This window comes from Phytophthora sojae (assembly GCF_000149755.1).
Source record: "Phytophthora sojae unplaced genomic scaffold PHYSOscaffold_5, whole genome shotgun sequence".
NCBI lineage: Eukaryota > Oomycota > Peronosporomycetes > Peronosporales > Peronosporaceae > Phytophthora > Phytophthora sojae.
This window is the reverse complement of record NW_009258119.1, coordinates 4,254,200-4,273,756: the sequence shown is the minus strand read 5'-3', so window position 1 is coordinate 4,273,756 and position 19,557 is coordinate 4,254,200. Positions and strand designations below refer to the sequence as shown.

The following is a 19,557-nucleotide window of genomic DNA, read 5'->3' as shown; positions in this document are numbered from 1 at the left end:
CTTTTTGTCGTTGTATTTGTGTTCTATTTGGTGGATTTAGGTGGCTCCCAGTTGTAGTTGTCGAAGAGCTGGTAGTCCATGGGGATCTTCTCCGGGAATTTGACCATGCTGTCGATGCCACGAAGCGCCATGGAGGTGAACTCGGAGTCGAAGTTGGCGAATGCTCCGGACCGAGGGCGAAGTGGTGGCGCGCGCAGAGTTCGGTTGAGCAGTTTGGTCCAGTCGATGTGGTGCTTCGCGAAGAACGGATGCTGCTTCACGGCAGTCGCGCCGCCGCCCGAAGCTCGGCGCGCTCCAAGTCGTTCCCGTGGATCCGTCTGCAGCAGACTCTCCATGAGGTTGCGCGCCTCGTCACTGATGTTGGGCGGGAACGAGACGGCGCCGTCCATGATCATCGAGTACAGCTGCGTCCTGCTGACGGCGTTGTAGAACGGTGGCTGACCGGTCAGCATCTCGAAGAGCATACACCCAAGCGCCCAGAAATCGACCGACTTCCCATACCCTCGTCCTGGTGGAGACGAAGTCGATGACGACGATGAAGATGGTCTTTCACCAAGTGCGAGCACTTCTGGCGCGATGTAGTCTTTTGATCCGCAGAAGGTCAGCGCGAGTGTCCAGTCGTCGATTCCAGGCTTCGAGAGTCCGAAGTCTGCAAGTCGCACGTGTCCTTGCTGGTCCAGCAAAATGTTCTCGGGCTTCAGGTCGCGGTAGATGATGTCGTGTTGGTGAAGATGCTCGAGCGCCAGCAGAACTTCAGCCAAGTAAAAGGCGGCAACGGGCTCGGTGAAGTGTCCACGCTGTGAGAGGTGGAAGAACAGCTCTCCTCCTGGGCAGTAGTCGAGTACGATGTGCAAGTGGTCGATGGTCTGGAAGCACGCGTGCATCTTCACGATGAACGGGTGGTCGCGACAGCGTGTGAGCACTGTCTTCTCAGCGCGGGAGTGCTGAATTTGATTCTGTGTGGCGATGGCGCGCTTGCTGAGTGTCTTGATGGCCACCAACGACCCGGAAGGTAGATGTCGCGCTACCATGACATGCCCGAAGCCCCCACGGCCTATGACCTTGAGCGGCTCGTACTGCCGCAGCATATATCCGCCACTGTAGCTTTCCGCGATGCTCACAGCTTGTACTAGGCGAATGTCGGTGACAACGGGGACGGACGCGGCAGGTGCAGGACCCTTCTTCACTGGAGAAGGTTGGCTAGCCACCTTCACAACAGTAGGAGCTGCAGCAGCAGCCGGGGTGGATGGAGCAGGAGGCGTGGTGGGTGACGCTGCTCGTTGTGCCATGGCCTTGGCCTTGGACATGATCGACGTCGGCGAGGGCAACCGGCTACCAGATTTCGGGGGACTGGTCGAAGGCGTGGCAAGTTTTGGAGGACTACCGCTCTTGACGTTCGAGGAGGCTGTCATCGGCGGAATCACCTTGAGCGAGAAGCTCCTCGAGTCCAGAGGAGCGACGGCTGCGGGCGCTTGAGTGTCAGTATTGTGCAGGCGAGATAGTGCCATCTGCAAGCTTGCGACGTTGATGCTATTTCTTCTCGCGCTGGTACCGCTGGAGGCGCTGACTGAACGCTCTGCAGCTCGTGGAGTGACTGCAGCTCTGGTTGTAGCCGCATCAGCCGCACAGATAGCAAGTCTCTGCTGTTGCTGCGGTGAGACCCACTGCCTCATCATCGCCATAGTAGTGGCGTCAAACTGTCTGGATGGTTCAAAGGCCGATACGAAGCGAATGCGAGGCCCCTGCGTTCTTTGGTTTGCACTCTGGACCACTACCGAGAAACGTAGCGCTGCGTCACTCTGCCTGCGGTTCGGACGGAGGTGCTGGAGACCCTCCCAGGGCCAGATGAAGTGGAACAGTCGACGACCAGCGTTCTCCACAAAGCCATTGACACACAGCTCGTGACAGTGCTCTGGACTGATGTCCTGCTCCGCGACGAGCTCTTCTTGTTCGTCCAGACTGAAGTGCCGACGTGGCTGACCTCGTTGCGTGAACGATAGCCGGGTATTTTGGCACAGCTGGAGGAACTGGTGATTGCTGGGGCGTCTGCTATCTCTGTTGCCATCGCTAGGCTCGCCACCGATGCTCGTACTGCGCAAATTGACTTTAAGGAGGCTGGTCCGGGAGCCTCTTGTGACCCGGCAGACAACCGTATTACTCTCTGCGCCGCTGTTGGAGTTGACGTTATCTGCGTCTGCATCGAACTCGGTCTCGCTTTCGAGCATCAACACGCTGTCTTCTTCCCGGCCACTCATACTGTTGCGTCCGGCTCCATTGCGTCGCGCCCAGTGCGGGATGAGATTCGAAATGCTGGAGAGAGTGATCAAGCGAGACGGTCGACGCTGCTTCGTGCTCCGACGACTGTTCTCGATCTCGACGCCGTTCTTGTCGAACTGGTTGCGTCGAGGATGCGCCCCAGCGGCGTTCATCATCTGCTTGATTTCGTGGATTGCCATGGGGGTATACCCATGGAAGTGGAGAATGAGGGTACCTGGAACACCAAAATTTCCGGTAAGGGGGTGGTGATGAAGGTAAACATTTTGGCGAAACTTACCCCAGGCTCTGAGGGGCGATCGAAGCTCAATGCAGAAGTTCCCCAGTAGTGCGGAAGACGCATACGAGTGCACGAAATATTCAGCATTTTGCAGTGCTAAAACACCACATGGCGCCGGAGCTGCGGGGTGCTGGAAGTAAAAGAGATATCCTACAGTACGTACGCCCTCAACAGTTAGTGGAATTGACACATTATTTATCAAAGAAATATCACACGCACCTTCCAAGATAACGAAAACCCGCGATACTATTTTGCCAGTCTTTCGGCCTCGCTTAGTGAGCACCGGTTGCGTGCGCAGGTTCACACCGTGGAAGAACGTGGTTTTCTCAGTTGGGTCGTCAAAGGTTTCGGCGTCTTCGACTGCTGCTGGAGGAGTCGTTGGGCTGTTCTCGACTTCTGCGTTGGTATTATCCGACATCGCGCGATGAATGGAGGTAAAAGTGGCAAACCTGCGCTGTACGTATTGTGCTTGTGGGGCTCAAACTCGATGGACCAGCTCGCTCCTCATAAGAACAGGAAAGAAGTAGATGCACGTATCTCCCAGTTTAGAGCTGAATTTTTTCATGGGTTGAATGCAAGTGGCTGGCCTAAGATTAGTGCTTGACGTTGATGTTCGGAAGGCTTCCTGTCCTTGTGGCTGCGGTCAGATCATGGCGACATCGATGCTGACAGAGTACGTATTGCCGGAATTCTGCAGAGGCAATTTTCTTTGATTTTTTCTCGAAGTTTAACCGTGAATACAGCACACACGGAATCGAAGCCAGCCCCACTCTGAGCTGGGCTGGCCTCGAGGCAAGACGGATAGTGGAAATACCGAATTTGTTTTGTAGAGGGATACATCCACGTATGGGATACAAGATGCTTGACTTGTTGAGGGATGGATACACCTGTCCAAGCCAGTAATTTTTGCACTCTCAGCCGCCCGGCGTGCGATCATTTCTGCAATGGCGCGGGCGCCACCAAGTCGCCCTCGCCTGCCTGGAGGCCAAGGAAGGTGGAAAACGACGCGGGTCCAACCTGTTTACACTGCTGCGATGAAGAAGGCTGCTGTCGAGTATCTGAGACTACACTGCAATTTTCGCTTCACTCTAGATACGTTCTTTCCGGGTCTACCTACAGAGCAGTACCGGTATCAAGGGAAAAGAGTATGGTGCTATGTTGGGCTCGTCGTTTAGCTCTATAGCTCTGTCTGCGGCAGGAACAAACGGAAAGTTCACTCGGCGTTCTAAGTTGCGGCGGTGACGGCGAACGAGCTAATAAGTTGGGGTGTGTCGGCAGCCGCGTTGGTGAGATTCGGCCTTATAGAGACTTCGATCTAGCTGAGGTAGAGTATCAGTTTAGTAATTTTGATAAATGCATCTGGGCGTCCGGTGCCGATTCATTTTTTGAACAAAATCGGGCGTCCGAATTTTAGCTCCGGTAGGGTGTATCCCTCTACAAAACAAATTCGGTACTAGCATATTATTAATACATGTATCTGTACCTCCCGCCTAGATTCATGCAGCACAGCGCACACGGCTCTTTCCAGCTCTTCAAGGACCAGATCGACATAGCGTATTGACATGTCAGTTAGTTGCGGAAAGTACTGACTTGAATGCGAAATTCTTCTCCTCGACACCAATCACTGATTTGTGTAGGAATTGGCAATCATGGGATCCGCGTGTACGAGATTACTCGTGGTGCGAAGATACGGACTCGACAACTAATACCAATTCGCTTGAGGGGCCATTAATTTGAATTCTAGCGATAGCAGCAAACAACTAACACGTTTAGGGTGAAAAACCGATAACATGTTTGCGGAGTGCCTCAACAGTAAGCCTTAACCAACTACAGTACATAACTTACATGACGAAGTGAATCATTGCCTGAGGCCGTCCGTGGTTCCGCAAATAAAGATTCAGCCGGCACAGATTGTTCCACTCAGGGTCGGTTCGCTCCACGCAGTGAGGCCACGACCTCGAGGAAGACTGAGGAGGCGAACACCCGCACGACTTGACACGCACTTGGTAGATATTAGACTGAGCTCCTACTCCTACTGCTACACATGCACGTTGGGCAGCGTCTCCAGAGCTCCCAACCACTCGTTGCACTTCAACTCCTGTCCCCTGCTGTCCTCCCCCCCAGGACCTTGTCTCTCCTTCCTTCGGCTTCTTCCAGGGCAGTGTCCGCACCGTCGCTCCTGCGACGCCCCCTCCAGTGCGCCAACGCACCACCGTGTGCGCTAACGGCTGCAACCGGAGCCGATTCATAACACAGATGTCTTGTACCATCCACTAGGGAATGCACCATTACCTGGGTCCGTTGAGCTTATACACTTTGTTCTATCGCGAAAAAGCTGGGTTATGTCGGCGGAAGGGCAGATGCAAAACAATAGTGGAGAAGCTTAGACCCTAATAAAGTTGCTTCAATATTAGTGCAGAATAACAGACACGTTGTATAGTGCAAAAAGTATAACCACCAAGCACTACTATTTTATATAGTATTTTTGTAGGTAACACGCTACCTACGTGTACTATTTGTAGTATTACTATAGTTCCAAATCTGACTAGAAAATTGTAAAGACGTGCCAGTACTATACTACTATACCTGCGTCAGTGAATTCAGGCAAACTGTCACAATCATTTTGTCAAATCTCAGTGAAAATCACTGATTTATGGAAATTCCTCACTGAAAGTGTACATCGAGATACAGACAGATAGGAATCGTGATCGGCAACCACTTACGTGGCACAAACCACAGTGTGATTACAGATGGGGTCATCCAATACCTTGTAGTTCCTGCCAATACAGGTTCGGAAATGTTCACCGATAACATTTTAAAAGGTTCGATTTTGTTTTTCATGACGCAGCTCGCATCTACAATTACCACAAACTCTGCTATACGGGACGGCTTACGGGACGGCCGGAACGATGCCCCTTCAACACTAAACGGCTTTTCAATTTGTCTAAGGGCTTCCTGGGCATGCTTGAGAATGGCACACGGCAGTGTTGCACCCCCCCAGCAAGTCTCACAGCAAAGTGCCGTACCAGCACAGCTCTAGCATGGATGCGTAGTTTAAAATCGACACATATATTCGTAGACTGATGTTTCCATGTAGTACTGCATCATTAGAGAGGTTTCGCAAAGCAACTTGTGGGAGTTAGCGACAATACATTCCCTACCCCTCTATAGAGACGTGTGTCTACAAGTTGTTCTCGACTCGTCTAGAACGTCTAGAACGCCCTGTACACGTTGGTACTTGAGGAGATACGGGTAAGCATCTTACAATCTCCCAGTAATCTTTACTATGGAGAAGCCAAGCCAAACGCACAACAACCCCGTGGAGGAGGCCCCACCGACGAAGCCTCGTAAAACGATGGTCCGCTTTACGGATGAGCTTGACTTCCAACTGATCCAGGAAGCTCAAGCAAGAAATCCGTATGGGGAAGACTACGGGAAGAAGACCCAGACTTGGGCTGATGTAGCTGCAGCTTTGGAAGTGGACGTCGACGGTCGCCGTTACCGCGAGCGCTACAACCAGCTCGTAGATGCGTATGAGGCAAAGCAGAAGGCGAGTGAGAAACGAAGCGGGCCGTGTGAAGAGTACACGCCGAAGGACGAATGTCTGGCGGAGCTGCTGGAGATGCGCGAGATAGAGGCGCTGCTGAAGAACGACAAGAAGCAGCAGAAGGACCAGCAGCAGCAGAAGGACGAGCAAGCTAGCGCTATGCGCGACGCAGCCTTAGAAGGGATGAGCCGAGGAGGAGGAAAAGGTGGATCGCAGCAGCAGCAACTGGTTGCTAATCTCGAACGCCGCGACCAAGTCGCTCAAGCACTGGAAGGGAGGAAGGTCGCCAACGAGGAGAAGCGGCTTGCGTTGGAGGAGCGACGCCTGGAACTGCAAGAGCTGCGAATGGAACTTGAGCGAGACGAGCGGCTTGCGTTTATTGAAATGTTAAAGGCTGTCGTCAGCAAGACTAGTTCGTAGTAGCTAGACTAAGATACTCCTCGAGGCTTGTCGGCTTAATGGAAAAGAATTTGCTGATCTGGTTGGGGTTGGAACAGTTGCGGAAGTTTGTCAGGAGTACACCGACCAAGTAGTGTTTCCCCACAGGTGATAGATATAGTCTTTGACTCAGTCGCTGATCAAGAAACGGCCATAAGCGAATGATCCCTCCACTGCCACGCGAACTTTACTCATAGCCGCATTGAATGCCTTTTGCGTATCACTCAGATTGGAGCCTTTGAAACCGACGTGCAGCGTTGGTTTGAGTGGGTAGGCAGGATCCCCATAGATGCAATACGGAAGTTCCCCGTCGTGATGTAAGACACGCGGAAGGCGCTCCAGCAGTCCACTCTGCCTTAAAAGCCAAGAGTCGCGACGACGTCCAACCGTAGGACCGTAAAGTCGATGAATAGTCCGTCCGGCGCCATTACTCCTTGGTATTTTAGCGCGTGTTTCCTCTTGTGTCCGTTGTAAAATTGTTTTTGGTTGCGCGTTGGGCGTGCGATAGCACGCACAGTGCCATCGATAAAACCAATGCATCTCGGCTCCAGTGCTCCACGTTGTGCCACAGCAGCAGCGTACTCCTCCAATCGCGACGATGTAAGTAGCCCACATTCAATGGTGAGTAGGCATTTGTACTTGTCGTACACCAACCCCAGCATGAAGTTAAATATCATGCAGACAATAGGGGCGGACCGCCCGAAAAAGCGGCTTAAGTCTCCATAACGTCCCGGGTATGCCAGGCGAAATAGGTCTCGCTTCCAGAAGCGACAGTAGAACCGTGTTTCGTAGTCGTTGAGCGCGTTGATGTTAAAGCGTTCGCCGTAGGAAATGGACCGGGGGACGTTGCTTGTGGACGACGTTCAAGCAGAGAGGAGACAAACCGTTTCTTCCTCTGAGAGCATGCCGAGCACGAGAAGGTCTTGTACGTAAGTAGAGTTCATCTTTGAAAATGCTACAGACGTACAAGTCTAAGTTGCGAAAGCTCGTTCTAGAACTTGGCCGAATAAATCTATGGCCGCTCTCTGTCAAATCTTTCGAACGGCTCTAACTTCCACAAGTTTAACTTGCGAAACCTCTCTATTGTATTGTGTCTTTCGGTCATTTTGCCGAGTCCTGCGTAGGACTTTGGAGGTCAGTTAATCTGAGGTTGGCGGTCTCTAAATCTGAGCTGCAAATCTCGGACGAGTCCGATGAGCGGTCTCCCGGAGTCTTCCGTTCAATGGACTCCGGTTGGAGTCCAAGCCAAGCAAGCTTTGTTTAGGGAAGCATGCAATGCCGGAACCCGCGAAGGCGAAGGGCGAAGACTGGAGTGTTTAACGTATCGACTGCATCGTGTTTCCCTAAGTTTATTCTGCGTTTGACATACGCCGTATTAGAGTCAGCTCGTATGAAAGTCCTGCCACAAGACTTGGCAGGAGTCCTTCGTAAGACCTCAAACCCCGAATGCCGTGAAAATGGGCGACATTCGGACTTTCGGCTGTTTGTAGGACCTGCGCAAGTGCTTCCATCGGACTAGCAATTCTTGGTCCTAATTCCCTACGACGGACCTGCTAATCTGCTCCGATAACCTAGCCCCATCTTAGTAGGTAGCTGTTTTACACGTCCGATTCGCCAAAACAACTGAAAAGCACAATAACTTGCAATTTGCAAGAACCACTACGATTCAAATCCCTGATCATGTTCCAGTTGGTAATAACGAAGTACCTCACGTGATGAATGACCCTGCTTTTCGGCCACGACTGCGGCACTAGAGGGGAGTGGTTAGAGCAACCATAAGTATGGTTGCTTTTAGCCATTCTGAGACATGTATGGTTGCTTTTAGGGATTTCAAAAATTACGAGCGTAATTTAAATGTCTAAATTACAATAAGCCCTTAGGTACGCAAAGTACGCTAAAGTGCGCTTCTGATTAGGTACGATGCCATTAAGTGCGCCACCTCACAGCCGCTCATTTTAAGAATCGCGCTGCTGAACGGAGGCCACGTGGGGCACGCACCTCTCGCGAATCAGTCAAGCACCAAACGGCGAGGGGGGACCGATGGCTCCTGCGGGGGGAGCCATTATAAACGGTAATCAGTATGCTCCATGTTGGTGGCAACGAGAGTATCTACGTGCCTCACATTTTGTTTGAATTCTGTCGGTATGTATTGTTTAGGCCGAAAGCTGCGGAACGTAAACGAGGAGCTAAACTACATGTACGCCGCTCTCGGGATTAAAAAAGACGACGACGAAGACGAAGACTTTGTTCTGGACGAGGAGGATGAGGAAGACAACGGCGACGAAGAGGCGGAGGATTGCTACCAAGAGGAGGAAGACGAAGAAGAGGTCGATGATGACGAGGAGAGCGATAGCGATGAAGAGGAGGGTGACGACGATGAAGAGGAGGCGAGTGACGATGAACAGGAGGCAGACGACGACGGAGAATCCAGCACAGAAGACGAAGCAGAAGCGGGTAAGACTCGTTTGGATTATTGTTGATACTTACTGAGTTGAACTGATAATGTATTGTGTATTTTTTTAGTTTGTTTAGAACGCAGGACACGCAAACAGAGTCCCGAGCCGAGAAAGAAAACCACAGCACGCAAGAAAACACCAGGTATTCTCGTTAAAGTTGCTTTAAGCAAAAAGGTTGCGCTATCATTAATATTGACATTCACTTTGGAATCGATAGATACCGCTCTGGCCAAATGCAAGCTTTCTGCTGGGGATGAAGCCCAATCTTTCGCGAAAAAGCGTAAGGCGGAGCTGCAGCTTCACGAGTCTGTCGACGCTGATTCGGCCCCACGTTTATCCAAGCGGAACAAGCAGTACATACCGCGGAAGCGATCAAGCAAGCACCTTGACGAGTTGCGGGAGATCAACGAGGAGCGCAAAGAAATTATCAACCCCGTTCCGCCCTTTACCCCAGCGATTATCAAGAGTTGGAGCAAGTTCAACGCACACTTGAAAATATACAAGCAGAAGCACCACCTCAAGTTTCGAGTACGAAGCTCGGAGACACGAAATCAGTACAACAGGTATGTGTGACCTCTGTTTGATGCGAAATTTAAGTTATTAACGAAACCCCCTTTCATATGCAGCAATCATCGGGACCAAATCCCTTCACGTTTTAATTGGAGTCACAAGGTCCTCCGCTGTACACACGGTGTTTCGCAAGCGTCGCGCTCCAAGGGACATCGCAATAGAAAAGGCAACTATTGCAGGTGTCCTGCACGCATGACACCAACCGTTCAGCGGATGGAAAATGGCAAATTTCGAATTGTCATAAGATACGAGGTATCTGCCTTTTCGTGTATTTGTTTGCTTTGTTAGTATTTCTTACATGTCGCTGTTGATAATCAGAACTTTACCCACACGCACCCGACCACCCGAACGCAAGCATCGTTGTACCTGACAACAAAGACACTTCCGTTGGACGAGCAAGATCTCGAAGATGTTAAGACTTTAACGGATGCTAGTGTTTCTTCCAAGCACATCACGAACTTCCTGAATGAGGGAATCGGTGCGTAGTTTTATATATGATTTGCTGAAGTGATACTTACGTTACTGTTCGCGCTTTGTGTGTTTGCTAGGCTGCAAAATAACACCTCAACAGACCCGTAATCTGATCCGCAGTATTATGGGGCACGACGCAGCGGAGGCCCGTTTGAAAGACATGCTGCAAGCTATCCGCCAGTTAGACGGTAGTGACGTCCTTGTTATTCAAGACCAAATGGACGTGACATGCGGTATCGTGATGCAAACAAAGGTGCAGAAGTTGATGTTTGAGCGCTGGGGCGACACTATTACGATGGATTTCACTCACGGCACGAACAATTTGGGCTATCACTTGGGTGCGTATGAGTTGTTCGGTATAGCAACTTTATCCTTGTTACGGCAACCTTGCGTAGTTATAGCAACCATATCGATGATATAGCAACCGTATTAACAAAGTGATTTCCTACTGTTGTGTGTTGGATATTTCAGGGAGTCTGGTCGTCACAACCGCTACTGGTAGAGGGTTCCCAGTTGTAGACTTCATATGCCTCAACCAACGAGCTCCGATGATGACAACAATCCTGGAGTATTTCCAAGAGAAGAACCCAAGTTGGCGGATGATATCCTCCATCGTGATCGACAAAGATTTCGATGAGTGGAGGGTGCTGAAAACACTATTTCCTGCTGCGAAAGTTTTTAGAAGAAAAAAGGAACTTTGTCAATTCCATGCCATTTCGTACTGGAAGAAGGTGATGCAGCGGGCCCCATACAAGCTGAAGGTGTCTGAACGCGACGAGTTACTCAACCTGATGATAAAAACGCTGTACAGGTACGCAACAGGTTCTATTTATGATTCTTGTGGTAACGCTAACTTTGGAAACAAACCATATGCAGCTCCACAGAGACAGGTTACGATTCTAGTTACGGTGCATTGAAGCAATACTGCGAAGACAACAAGAAACAAGCTTTATTCTCGTACTTTGAAAAGAACTGGGATTCGTGTCGAGACATGTGGGCGAACTTTGCTCGCAGCAAATTTTCCACGGCTGGGAATACTACAACGAACAGGATCGAGTCAAACTGGAATCAAGTGAAAATACTGTTGGGGCACAAGACACGAATTGACAAGACTATTGCGGGCTTGGTGCAGCATCAAATCATGATAACTCAGCAGATCGGGTTCGTCATCGCGCAGCACCATTCGACTTCGCCCGTTCCTAAAACCATACCGATGTTTCTCCTGACGGTAGCAACTCGACTGTACCCTGACATCTTCGAGAAAGTGAGAAAAGAGTGGGAACGATTTGTGAACTTCATGGCAGATGCGACTTGTGAGCGTACAGCGTCGAGTCCTTCACAATGGAAAATTATTGCGGGAATCAAACCTTTCGCTGTCACGATGTGGAGTGGACGTGTACTTGTCTATTTTATAGCAGTCACCATTTACCATGTCGTCATCTTATGTACTTAGCACGCGAGGGGCATGGCTTCAAACTGCTTCCAGCTATGGCAATTCATGATCGGTGGAGTTCGTACCAGACCTTGGAAGTGAAAAACGAATTGACGGCTGCAGCGGAAATGTTACAGCCAATTGTGCAGATGTCCAAGTTAAGGTTGCCGAAAGTAAAGTTGCCGAACGACACTGGGGCTGAACCAGAACAACCACTTTATGCTGCGGGGGGTAACGCTTCGCCAACCAAAGCTAGGAAGCAAGTCGCGTACGTACGGCTACGGCGAGGTGAACGGGCAAACCAGGTTGTATTGTCTTCAGCTGAAAAATACGCATACGCAAAAGCGATGCTGGAACCGCTATTGGAACACCTGTCAGATTTGTCTAGTGCAGACTTCTACCAAGAGCTAAGTGCCTGGAAGGAAACGATCGACATAGGGCTCAACCGTGTCAACCCTGCCCCCCAACCGAGTTCTACAGAATCTGCTGAAGATAGCAAGCAAGAAGAAGATGTATCTGAACCTGTCTCAGACTCCATTCTGGACCCCGTGGAGGCAATGGGGACTATGACGCTCATGGACGCATTGGAAAGCAGCCCCATGACCATGAATTATGGCGATTACGAGTCCGACGAAAGTATGTTACCGACACAACGCATTTACCTTTCGCAGTCATCTCCAATTCGACCCCCCATCGACGAGAAATCTCATGACAGCTGCGGAATGAGTAGCTGTGACAAGGTTTCAAGCTCTACGAAGCCTGACAAAGAGTCGCGCGTGCGCCAGGTCAATGTCGTTAGAGTTCCTAAGCCACCAAGCCAAGGAAAGTCAAGGTCAACTCCGAAACAGCTGAGGCAAACTACGATCAGTCTCAAAGCCGACCGTCTTGCTGTTCACAAGTACCCCACTGAACTTGCCGTGACTTTGGATCAGTTCCTGATTTGGGCCAGAAAGACCTCAAATCTGAAGCGCGTGATGGAGATGCTGTCGAAGTATCCTGTTCAGCTGGAGGATGCCTATCTACGAGCTCGGAAGATTGATTGTCATTGGGAAATTGTACGACCTGCGGACTACATGCACACATTTGTAATTCCACAAGACCTCGTCCTATCAATGCAGGCAGCAATGACTACTACCCGGAAGGAGAAGCAGCCAATTGTACTGGATGAAAAGGCCAAGAAGCAAGGACTTGTTCTCGACGTCGTCTTGGCGATTGATCCAAAACTGTGGAAATTTAGCGGGTATGGTTGCTTTAGCGATATGGTTGCTTTAGCGATATGGTTGCTTTAATAGGGTTGCTTTAACATGCTTATGTTTCTAGACAATATGTAGGTGTTCTAACAGGATTCTACGCGATCAAGGTGAAGTGTACCTCATGGTTGAAGGACCGAAAGTGGCTGGAGCAAGATTGGCGTAAAGTTGACTCCATCGTGGATCTTTTCGCTGCGGAGACAGCAACTGCAGGACTACCGCGTGATGCTGTTCCCGAGCGGCACCAAGGTCTAGCGAACGAAATTATCTCAAAGTTTACTTCAAGTCGACTTCGCACTGAATTTGTGACGCTCTCCAACAAAGTCCTGATCAGCTTTGACAACATCGTGGGAGGGATCTGTCGTGGATGGCTAAATGATAGCCCTGTGGACTTTTGCTTGGAGACCCTTGCGAGATCGGTGGGGAAGTGCCATGTGCTGTCATCACTGACATGGGCTATCGGATGGCCAAGTCTCCCTAAGACAGCACTTGCAGCAACGAAATTTATTATCCACCCCGTTAATCTGCACGCAGACCACTGGGGGGTAATTATCCTTCGCCTACGCTACACGGCAAAAACAAGCAAGCTTCGGGTGCATGGATACATGTACGAGCCGCTCATTGATGATGACTATCACCATGAAATGGAAATCGTGTGGACTGGAATTCCGAAAGACAAAGAAAATGAAGGAAAGGAGGGGCTTCGTGGTTATGTGGAGCGGTGGCACAAGGCTTCTGACCCCCGTGGCCATCTTTTCTTCGATCCGATTGAGTGGATCTGTGCCCCTCAACAACCTGATTTTGCTAGCTGTGGTGTAATGGTAGTAGCCCAAGCCCACAGCTATCTTACGGGGAGCTTGCAGATGCAACTTTCAAGAATTTCCAAGAACGACGTCAAGGTGATGTGATTGAAAATGCTGTGGGTCATCATGTGTTACTCCCAAGAACGTCATCTCTCTGAACGCGACGTCGCTAAAGCTAGCCAGATTCATCAGTAGCTACAGAACCAGCTCTGAGAAACACCACAGTCTGTATTTACCTTTAAATACAGAGTATATGCTGCATTAGTCTTTCATTTTTCGCACCGCCAGCTCCAGTAGAACATCGAGGGAAACAGCGTCGTCCTCTGCGGTGAGACCACCTTGGTCGGCCCCTTCATCGCCCAAGACGGCTGCTAATGCATAGCTGTTCTCTTCGCGATCTTCGACGAGGGCTTGGATTTGTAGCTGCGCTGCCAGAAGCTTTTCCAGATGCTCGGTAAGCTCATCCAGCTTCTTCTTGAGGAGTGCAATCTCGGCGATTCTCGCGTGCACCAGCTCATGTGCCAGCGATTTCTTCTTCATTTTTGCTGTCGCTCAAAATCTCCCAAGTGTTGAAAATGTGGGACACATATTGTCATGTGTTTCACGTATTGCTGTGTAGAGAACATCAGTTAGACGCCACCACGACGTGTCTAAATTTAGAGATATATGCAGCAAGACCATGACGAGGGCGACGTGTCCCTGTCATTTACGCGTCATTTAAAATAAATTACCGGGTGCCAGCTGGTTTTGGGGTTGCTTTAGCGCTAGAGCCAGAAGCTGGGTACCAGCACCCACGCGCATGGTTGCAATGACAGAGGATACTTGCACCGGGTCAGCTCCAGTCGGTGCACCGGGCCACACCGACTGGCCCGGTGCACGGTAAAAGAATAGGCTGACACTCTGTTTTTTGTCGAGAACATTTCCGTATGTTGGTTGGACGTTCCAACCAAGTTGGCAGCAAGTTGCTGCCAGCAACCAACCAACCGAGCGAGCACCAGCACGAGCATGGGCCAAGTGGCCAAGTCTGGTCAATTTGGCCACCGAGTTGGAGGACTTGATCGCCAAGTCCTTGGGTCTAAGTGTCCTCACAGTGACACTACATATCACTTCGGTTCGAGAGCAAGCGGCTGAGCTGCACTAAATGCTGTATTCTGTATGTTACTGTACCATTGCGTGTAGTCTGAAGTAGCTACAGTACTGACAAAAGTGCTTCGAGGCGCTAAGCAACACACGCTGGATCTACTTTAATGTTTAGTGCCAACTACTTGTTACCACAACATGTTGCCTGCCGGGCTGCGCTTGGCTGGACGCCCCCGCGCCAAGCAGTCTAGCGAGCCGAGTACTGCACGAGGCGCTGGAAAGCTCGGTGCAAGGGCCCCCTCCGCAAATACCGCGTGCTTGTGTTGGCCCTGTGCCCCAGCTAACACGCAAATGATACCATGATCTTAGCACACACGCACACCCTCTCCTAGCTAGCAGGGGGTTGCATTTCGACGGCCTCGCACCTGCCGACGTCCGCTTGCCTCCTTCTCGTCCTTTTCGCAAATGAAGGAGTTCCTTCACCGATTTTGGAGTGTTGAACGTCAAATCACCAGCTGTAGCTCTAAGCACATCTCAAGATCTCTTACTGGCTGGTCCGGTGCTAGCAGCCACTATCGGTTGCAATAGACAAGTCCTTGTCACCTCTCTTGGGATCAAAGCGCAATGCCTCTCACATTCGCTTCTCGGACCAAGATGGTCAACGTCCACACAAGCGCCAGGCTTGTACTTGCCTTTATCTCTTTGGCCTTTCAAGTGTCTTCGTCGCTCTCCGCGTCTTCAGCAGTACAACAGCCTCTTCTCGATGCCACGGACTGGTTCCTCACCGAACAGGAGATCACCGAGTCGCGAGGAGGTATTCTACGACGCGACATGGCGGTGTATACAACCGGCAACGCCATCACGCCCTTCACGGTGGCGAACGAATTCTACAACGCTGTCTACGACGACCTCACTGGCACCAAGGAGGGCGACCGAGTCCTGCTCAGCGCCTACGTTACAGCTCTCGTCCCGCTGAAGCCGGACGTCGACCCCACCGGAGCCACGACTGGCGTAGGCAAAGTGTTCACGGACATCGTGAATCGAGGAGGAAATGTCAACATCCTCAACTGGCACAACCTCAAGTACAAGTCGTTCAACGTCAAGGCTCGGGACTTCATCAACGGCATCCCCGCGTCTCCGATCAACGGGGCCGACGCGAAGCTCATTTTCGACGACCGACTCCCCTACGTTGTGTCGTCTCACCACCAGAAAACCTTGGCCATCGTAGCGAATGAATCCTCGAGTGAGACTGACCAGCCCGTTGCCTACGTGGGAGGCCTCGATCTAGCCAACGACCGGTGGGACACCATCTACCACAACAACAGCGCGCTTCGAGACGCCGCTGGTATCACTTTCAAGACTCAAGGCTGGATCGACGGTCACGTTCGGATCCATGGACCTGCCGCCAAGGATGTCGCCAACAACTTCGTGGATCGATGGAACTCGGACTATCTGCCCAGCCAAGGGATAGTTGACGACTTGCTCGACTTCGAGAACCCAACGTGCACTGACATCCCGCCACTCAACTACGCCAGCAGCAACACTACCGGTACTCTAGGCAACCAGAGCGTCCAGATCACGCGCACCTTCAGCTGCAAGTACAAACACTACAAGGAGTTCGCCCCGCGCGGAGAGACCTCGCTGTTCCGCGCGCGCGTCAAAGCCATCAAGAAGGCCCAGAACTTCATCTACGTCGAGGACCAGTACTTCATCCTCGTGCCGGAGCTGCTGGACGCCATCATGGAGGTGATGCCGAGGATCCAGCGCCTCGTGGTCATCGCCAACCCGCAGACCAAGATGCTGGCCAACGGAGGCTACATCAAGTACCTGTACGAGATGGTGTCGCCCATCCGAGAGAAGTACCCGGACAAGTTCCAGATCTACACGGTCAAGGCCGAGCGGAACCTGCTCATCCACACCAAAGTGGTGATCATCGACGATGTGTATTTGTCCGTGGGCTCGGCCAACTGGAACCGTCGCAGCATGACGTCGGACACGGAGCTGAACGCGGACATTGTGGACGGCGACACGGTGGAGTCCCCCGAGGGCGTGACGGTAGGCAGGCTGCCTCGCGACTTTCGCGTCCGCAAGTTCCAGGAGATGACGGGGCGGAGCTACGAGGAGCTGGACGGCATGACGTTCGTGGAGGCTGCGGATCAGTTGCGGATCGCGGCTGCTGATGCGTCTACGGTTCTGGCCAAGATGGAGATCGAGCATCACGCGTACTTTGCGCTTCTCACGGATCTGGTTCGAAAGGTGTCAGATCCACAGGACACGTGCACGTACGAGGAGATTACAGAATAGAAACTTGAATTATCTTGATCAAATGAGTGAAATTGTGTACTGTGTCTAGTAAGTGTGGCTACCAATATGGTAGTTTGCAGGGCGACGAGGTCGAGGGATCATCGGTAGACACTCGATCTACTTTTAGGCTGCGAACATTATCCATTTTGAACATAGAGAGAGCAACTTGTGCAGTACTTTTATTTTTGACGGCAGCATTGTTATCCAGTTGGACGCAGCCTGGGCACTTTGTCCCCGGGCTGATCATGACAGCAGAGCCAGTATCTCCAGAATTCGAGTATGTTAACCTCTCGCGTGGGAGTTTTGCACTCTGGTGGTGCATACTACTTGCTGTTCACTTGGTGACGAGTGGATATCATCTCGCCTACGCTCTGTTCTACTGGGGATTGGAAGACACGTTTCTGTATGAGTGCTTTGACTTCGTCGGGATCGGCATGCAGGCCAAGCATTTTCGTGCCATTGCTGCCGTTAACCTCACGCTGGCAGCGATGCATTGCATCTGTGCCATGCTAATGTTTGTTGGCTCGATTTATCACGGGAGATTGGTCTATTCACCTTGGCTAAATGACAAGAAGGCCTCCAAAGAAATATTCGGCCTAGAAATTACCGACGGCAGCTTGGTATTTCGTCTCAGAAGTTTTATTTCTCAGCTGTACGGGAAAGTTTTGGCTCGTCAAGGACTTCTCGGGGTGAATGGATCCAAATTTCATACAATCCTGATCGCCCGTAAACTTGCCGAGACAACGCTCCAGTCAGTGCAAGCTTACCGAATGAGTTGGCTACTTCCTCGCATGACACTGAACCGATCTTTTGTGACTCAACTGTTGGTCTTCGTTTGCCATTTACTCGGTATTTTCGTGGCGGGGTGAGGCTTGGAAGCGCTTCGCCAGTATCTTTCTCGACTGCGCGTTGAATCTCATCTCCTTTATCATAGTGCCGGTAGCTGTCGTGCTCAGCTACGTTGGTGATTACAACCCGCAGATCGCAGGTTTTCCGATGGAGAAATGGTACGACGACGATTGGTTTGCTCATGCCATAAGCGAGTTTCAGATGATCGTCGTGGTTTCTTGGCCGGATCTAGTCAGTCGAAGTATTTTTTCTCTCGGAGTTGTGTTTTCTACCACGAATATGAAGGAACTTTTACGTCCCGCGCCAACTGTGAGTAGTCGAATTGCCTGCGATACGGTTGCTGTGAAGCCAATCCGTGACACCCCACACCCAAAGAGCAGTGCACCCCCAACGCTTGACTTGGAGCCACCGATATCTAACAATTGCAGTCGAACTATTCTATCTGAGCGCAGGTTACGGAGAGCAGTGTATATATTGCTGCTTTTGTGGGGTGTCGTTGTGCTTGCCCTTCACGCCCAAGCTTCAGTTAGACCAGCATTACCTCAATGCCTACTTCAAGTATACCCCTGGGGAGTATCAGCGCAAGCTTGCTATCTGGTGGACCTCAACTGTGAACAACTGGGTATCTACGGTAAGCAGCACCAACTCGAAGAGAAGTGGGGCGAATTCGATAGATCGAACGCGATTATACTAGTGATTCGCCACTGTCCGTCCCTTGAGATGCCCGACTCACTCCAAGACTTTTCCCACGCGAGGATTGTCAAGATTTTCGACTCAACCATAGACAGTTGGAGCGCTTCTGCTGCCCTAACAAACACAAACCACCCGAGTATGATGTGGCTGTACTTGACTCGAGTTAATATGACTGGAGGCGTTCTGTATGCAGGTCTTCAGTCCTCCGATTTCCCGCACAAACTGTTAGATATTGAGCTCTACTTTACAAATTTGAGGTCTCTACCCGACGATTTGGACTCCAAGTGGATAGTTGGAACTTTCATTTATATCGAGTACAGCCAGCTTACCTCTGCTCTGGTACGTTTGGAGCCCACTCACCTAATTCTGACTGGGAATCCCATCGCTGAGTTACCGCCAGAAGTCTTTGAGATCAATGGCATACAAGTCTTGGGCGTAGGGGGGACTGAACTACTGGAGCTGCCTCGAAATGTGACCAAGTTCTCACCGACACTCAGATCAATTTACATGACAGATACAGACATTTCGTTCCTTTGGCAATGGATCGATCCCTTTGTAACTAAGAGTTTAGCTCTGGAAGGGTGGTCCTTGTTCATGGCTGGATCGATGTATTGCAAGGAGCTCGATCGAATCAGCAGCGGCGAGACTGACGCGTTTAGCTCCATGCAATTGAGTGGATATTCGGAACTGCTCATGGATCCATATAGGCAAAATCGGGATGTGATTCTCCACACCGTCAGCTGCACTCCAGGCTACACTGCAGACACGTATCAAATTGACGTCGCGTACAGTGGGTAGCTACAAGCGGATACTCCCATTAAAGTGGCAGGGCCATGAATGTACCTGTTTTCAGCTGTAGTTTCGAGCAGCCACGTTTTGTATCAAAGCCAAGATCTGCTTTTCTTCGCAGTGCTTACGAAAAGTTACGATGCTACACTGCGGTAAACACTCTGTCCTCGTTCCATCTTTGTGAACACGGAAAGCTCTGCAGGTTGAGTTAAATAGAAGTTGGACCATTGAAGCTGGTTGTGCCGTGGATCATCGCCGTCAATCCTCGCATCATGCCTGGACCAACGTCGGAAACGCGCGTGAGCTTGGGCGAAGGCTTCG

The 19,557-nt window shown here is 50.9% G+C and overlaps 11 protein-coding genes across 11 annotated transcripts; 8 read left to right on the top strand and 3 right to left on the bottom strand.

The window, feature by feature from the left end:
• Nucleotides 1–23: 23 nt before the first annotated feature.
• PHYSODRAFT_507490 (hypothetical protein) lies at nucleotides 24–1,289 on the bottom strand (the record flags this gene model as incomplete). The annotated part of the gene is made up of 1 exon (XM_009531886.1): nucleotides 24–1,289. One exon carries the CDS (start codon nucleotides 1,287–1,289, stop codon nucleotides 24–26), a length of 1,266 nt encoding a protein of 421 aa, XP_009530181.1.
• A 327-nt stretch (nucleotides 1,290–1,616) lies between these two features.
• Nucleotides 1,617–2,972, bottom strand: PHYSODRAFT_509035 (hypothetical protein; the record flags this gene model as incomplete). The annotated part of the gene is made up of 3 exons (XM_009531129.1): nucleotides 1,617–2,491; nucleotides 2,555–2,704; nucleotides 2,774–2,972. Coding segments are annotated over 3 exons (1,224 nt in total), but the record flags the coding sequence as incomplete, so codon positions are not given.
• A 2,901-nt stretch (nucleotides 2,973–5,873) lies between these two features.
• Nucleotides 5,874–6,287, top strand: PHYSODRAFT_380505 (hypothetical protein; the record flags this gene model as incomplete). The annotated part of the gene is made up of 1 exon (XM_009531128.1): nucleotides 5,874–6,287. A coding segment is annotated over one exon (414 nt), but the record flags the coding sequence as incomplete, so codon positions are not given.
• A 3,059-nt stretch (nucleotides 6,288–9,346) lies between these two features.
• Nucleotides 9,347–9,568, top strand: PHYSODRAFT_507446 (hypothetical protein; the record flags this gene model as incomplete). The annotated part of the gene is made up of 1 exon (XM_009531127.1): nucleotides 9,347–9,568. A coding segment is annotated over one exon (222 nt), but the record flags the coding sequence as incomplete, so codon positions are not given.
• A 312-nt stretch (nucleotides 9,569–9,880) lies between these two features.
• PHYSODRAFT_508669 (hypothetical protein) lies at nucleotides 9,881–10,051 on the top strand (the record flags this gene model as incomplete). The annotated part of the gene is made up of 1 exon (XM_009531126.1): nucleotides 9,881–10,051. A coding segment is annotated over one exon (171 nt), but the record flags the coding sequence as incomplete, so codon positions are not given.
• A 145-nt stretch (nucleotides 10,052–10,196) lies between these two features.
• PHYSODRAFT_377676 (hypothetical protein) lies at nucleotides 10,197–10,623 on the top strand (the record flags this gene model as incomplete). Its single annotated transcript, XM_009531125.1, has 2 exons — nucleotides 10,197–10,387; nucleotides 10,458–10,623. Coding segments are annotated over 2 exons (357 nt in total), but the record flags the coding sequence as incomplete, so codon positions are not given.
• Nucleotides 10,624–11,027: 404 nt separating this feature from the next.
• On the top strand, nucleotides 11,028–11,623 carry PHYSODRAFT_509524 (hypothetical protein; the record flags this gene model as incomplete). The annotated part of the gene is made up of 3 exons (XM_009531124.1): nucleotides 11,028–11,231; nucleotides 11,298–11,419; nucleotides 11,455–11,623. Coding segments are annotated over 3 exons (495 nt in total), but the record flags the coding sequence as incomplete, so codon positions are not given.
• A 957-nt stretch (nucleotides 11,624–12,580) lies between these two features.
• On the top strand, nucleotides 12,581–13,626 carry PHYSODRAFT_505047 (hypothetical protein; the record flags this gene model as incomplete). The annotated part of the gene is made up of 2 exons (XM_009531123.1): nucleotides 12,581–12,708; nucleotides 12,789–13,626. The coding sequence occupies 2 exons, from the start codon at nucleotides 12,581–12,583 to the stop codon at nucleotides 13,624–13,626; spliced, it is 966 nt and encodes a 321-aa protein (XP_009529418.1).
• An 83-nt stretch (nucleotides 13,627–13,709) lies between these two features.
• Nucleotides 13,710–14,061, bottom strand: PHYSODRAFT_333887 (hypothetical protein; the record flags this gene model as incomplete). Its single annotated transcript, XM_009531122.1, has 2 exons — nucleotides 13,710–13,730; nucleotides 13,804–14,061. 2 exons carry the CDS (start codon nucleotides 14,059–14,061, stop codon nucleotides 13,710–13,712), a joined length of 279 nt encoding a protein of 92 aa, XP_009529417.1.
• Nucleotides 14,062–15,255: 1,194 nt separating this feature from the next.
• PHYSODRAFT_260701 (phospholipase D-like protein) lies at nucleotides 15,256–16,905 on the top strand (the record flags this gene model as incomplete). The annotated part of the gene is made up of 1 exon (XM_009531121.1): nucleotides 15,256–16,905. One exon carries the CDS (start codon nucleotides 15,256–15,258, stop codon nucleotides 16,903–16,905), a length of 1,650 nt encoding a protein of 549 aa, XP_009529416.1.
• Nucleotides 16,906–17,150: 245 nt separating this feature from the next.
• PHYSODRAFT_302117 (hypothetical protein) lies at nucleotides 17,151–19,245 on the top strand (the record flags this gene model as incomplete). Its single annotated transcript, XM_009531120.1, has 2 exons — nucleotides 17,151–17,754; nucleotides 17,840–19,245. 2 exons carry the CDS (start codon nucleotides 17,151–17,153, stop codon nucleotides 19,243–19,245), a joined length of 2,010 nt encoding a protein of 669 aa, XP_009529415.1.
• Between the last annotated feature and the right edge of the window lie 312 nt (nucleotides 19,246–19,557).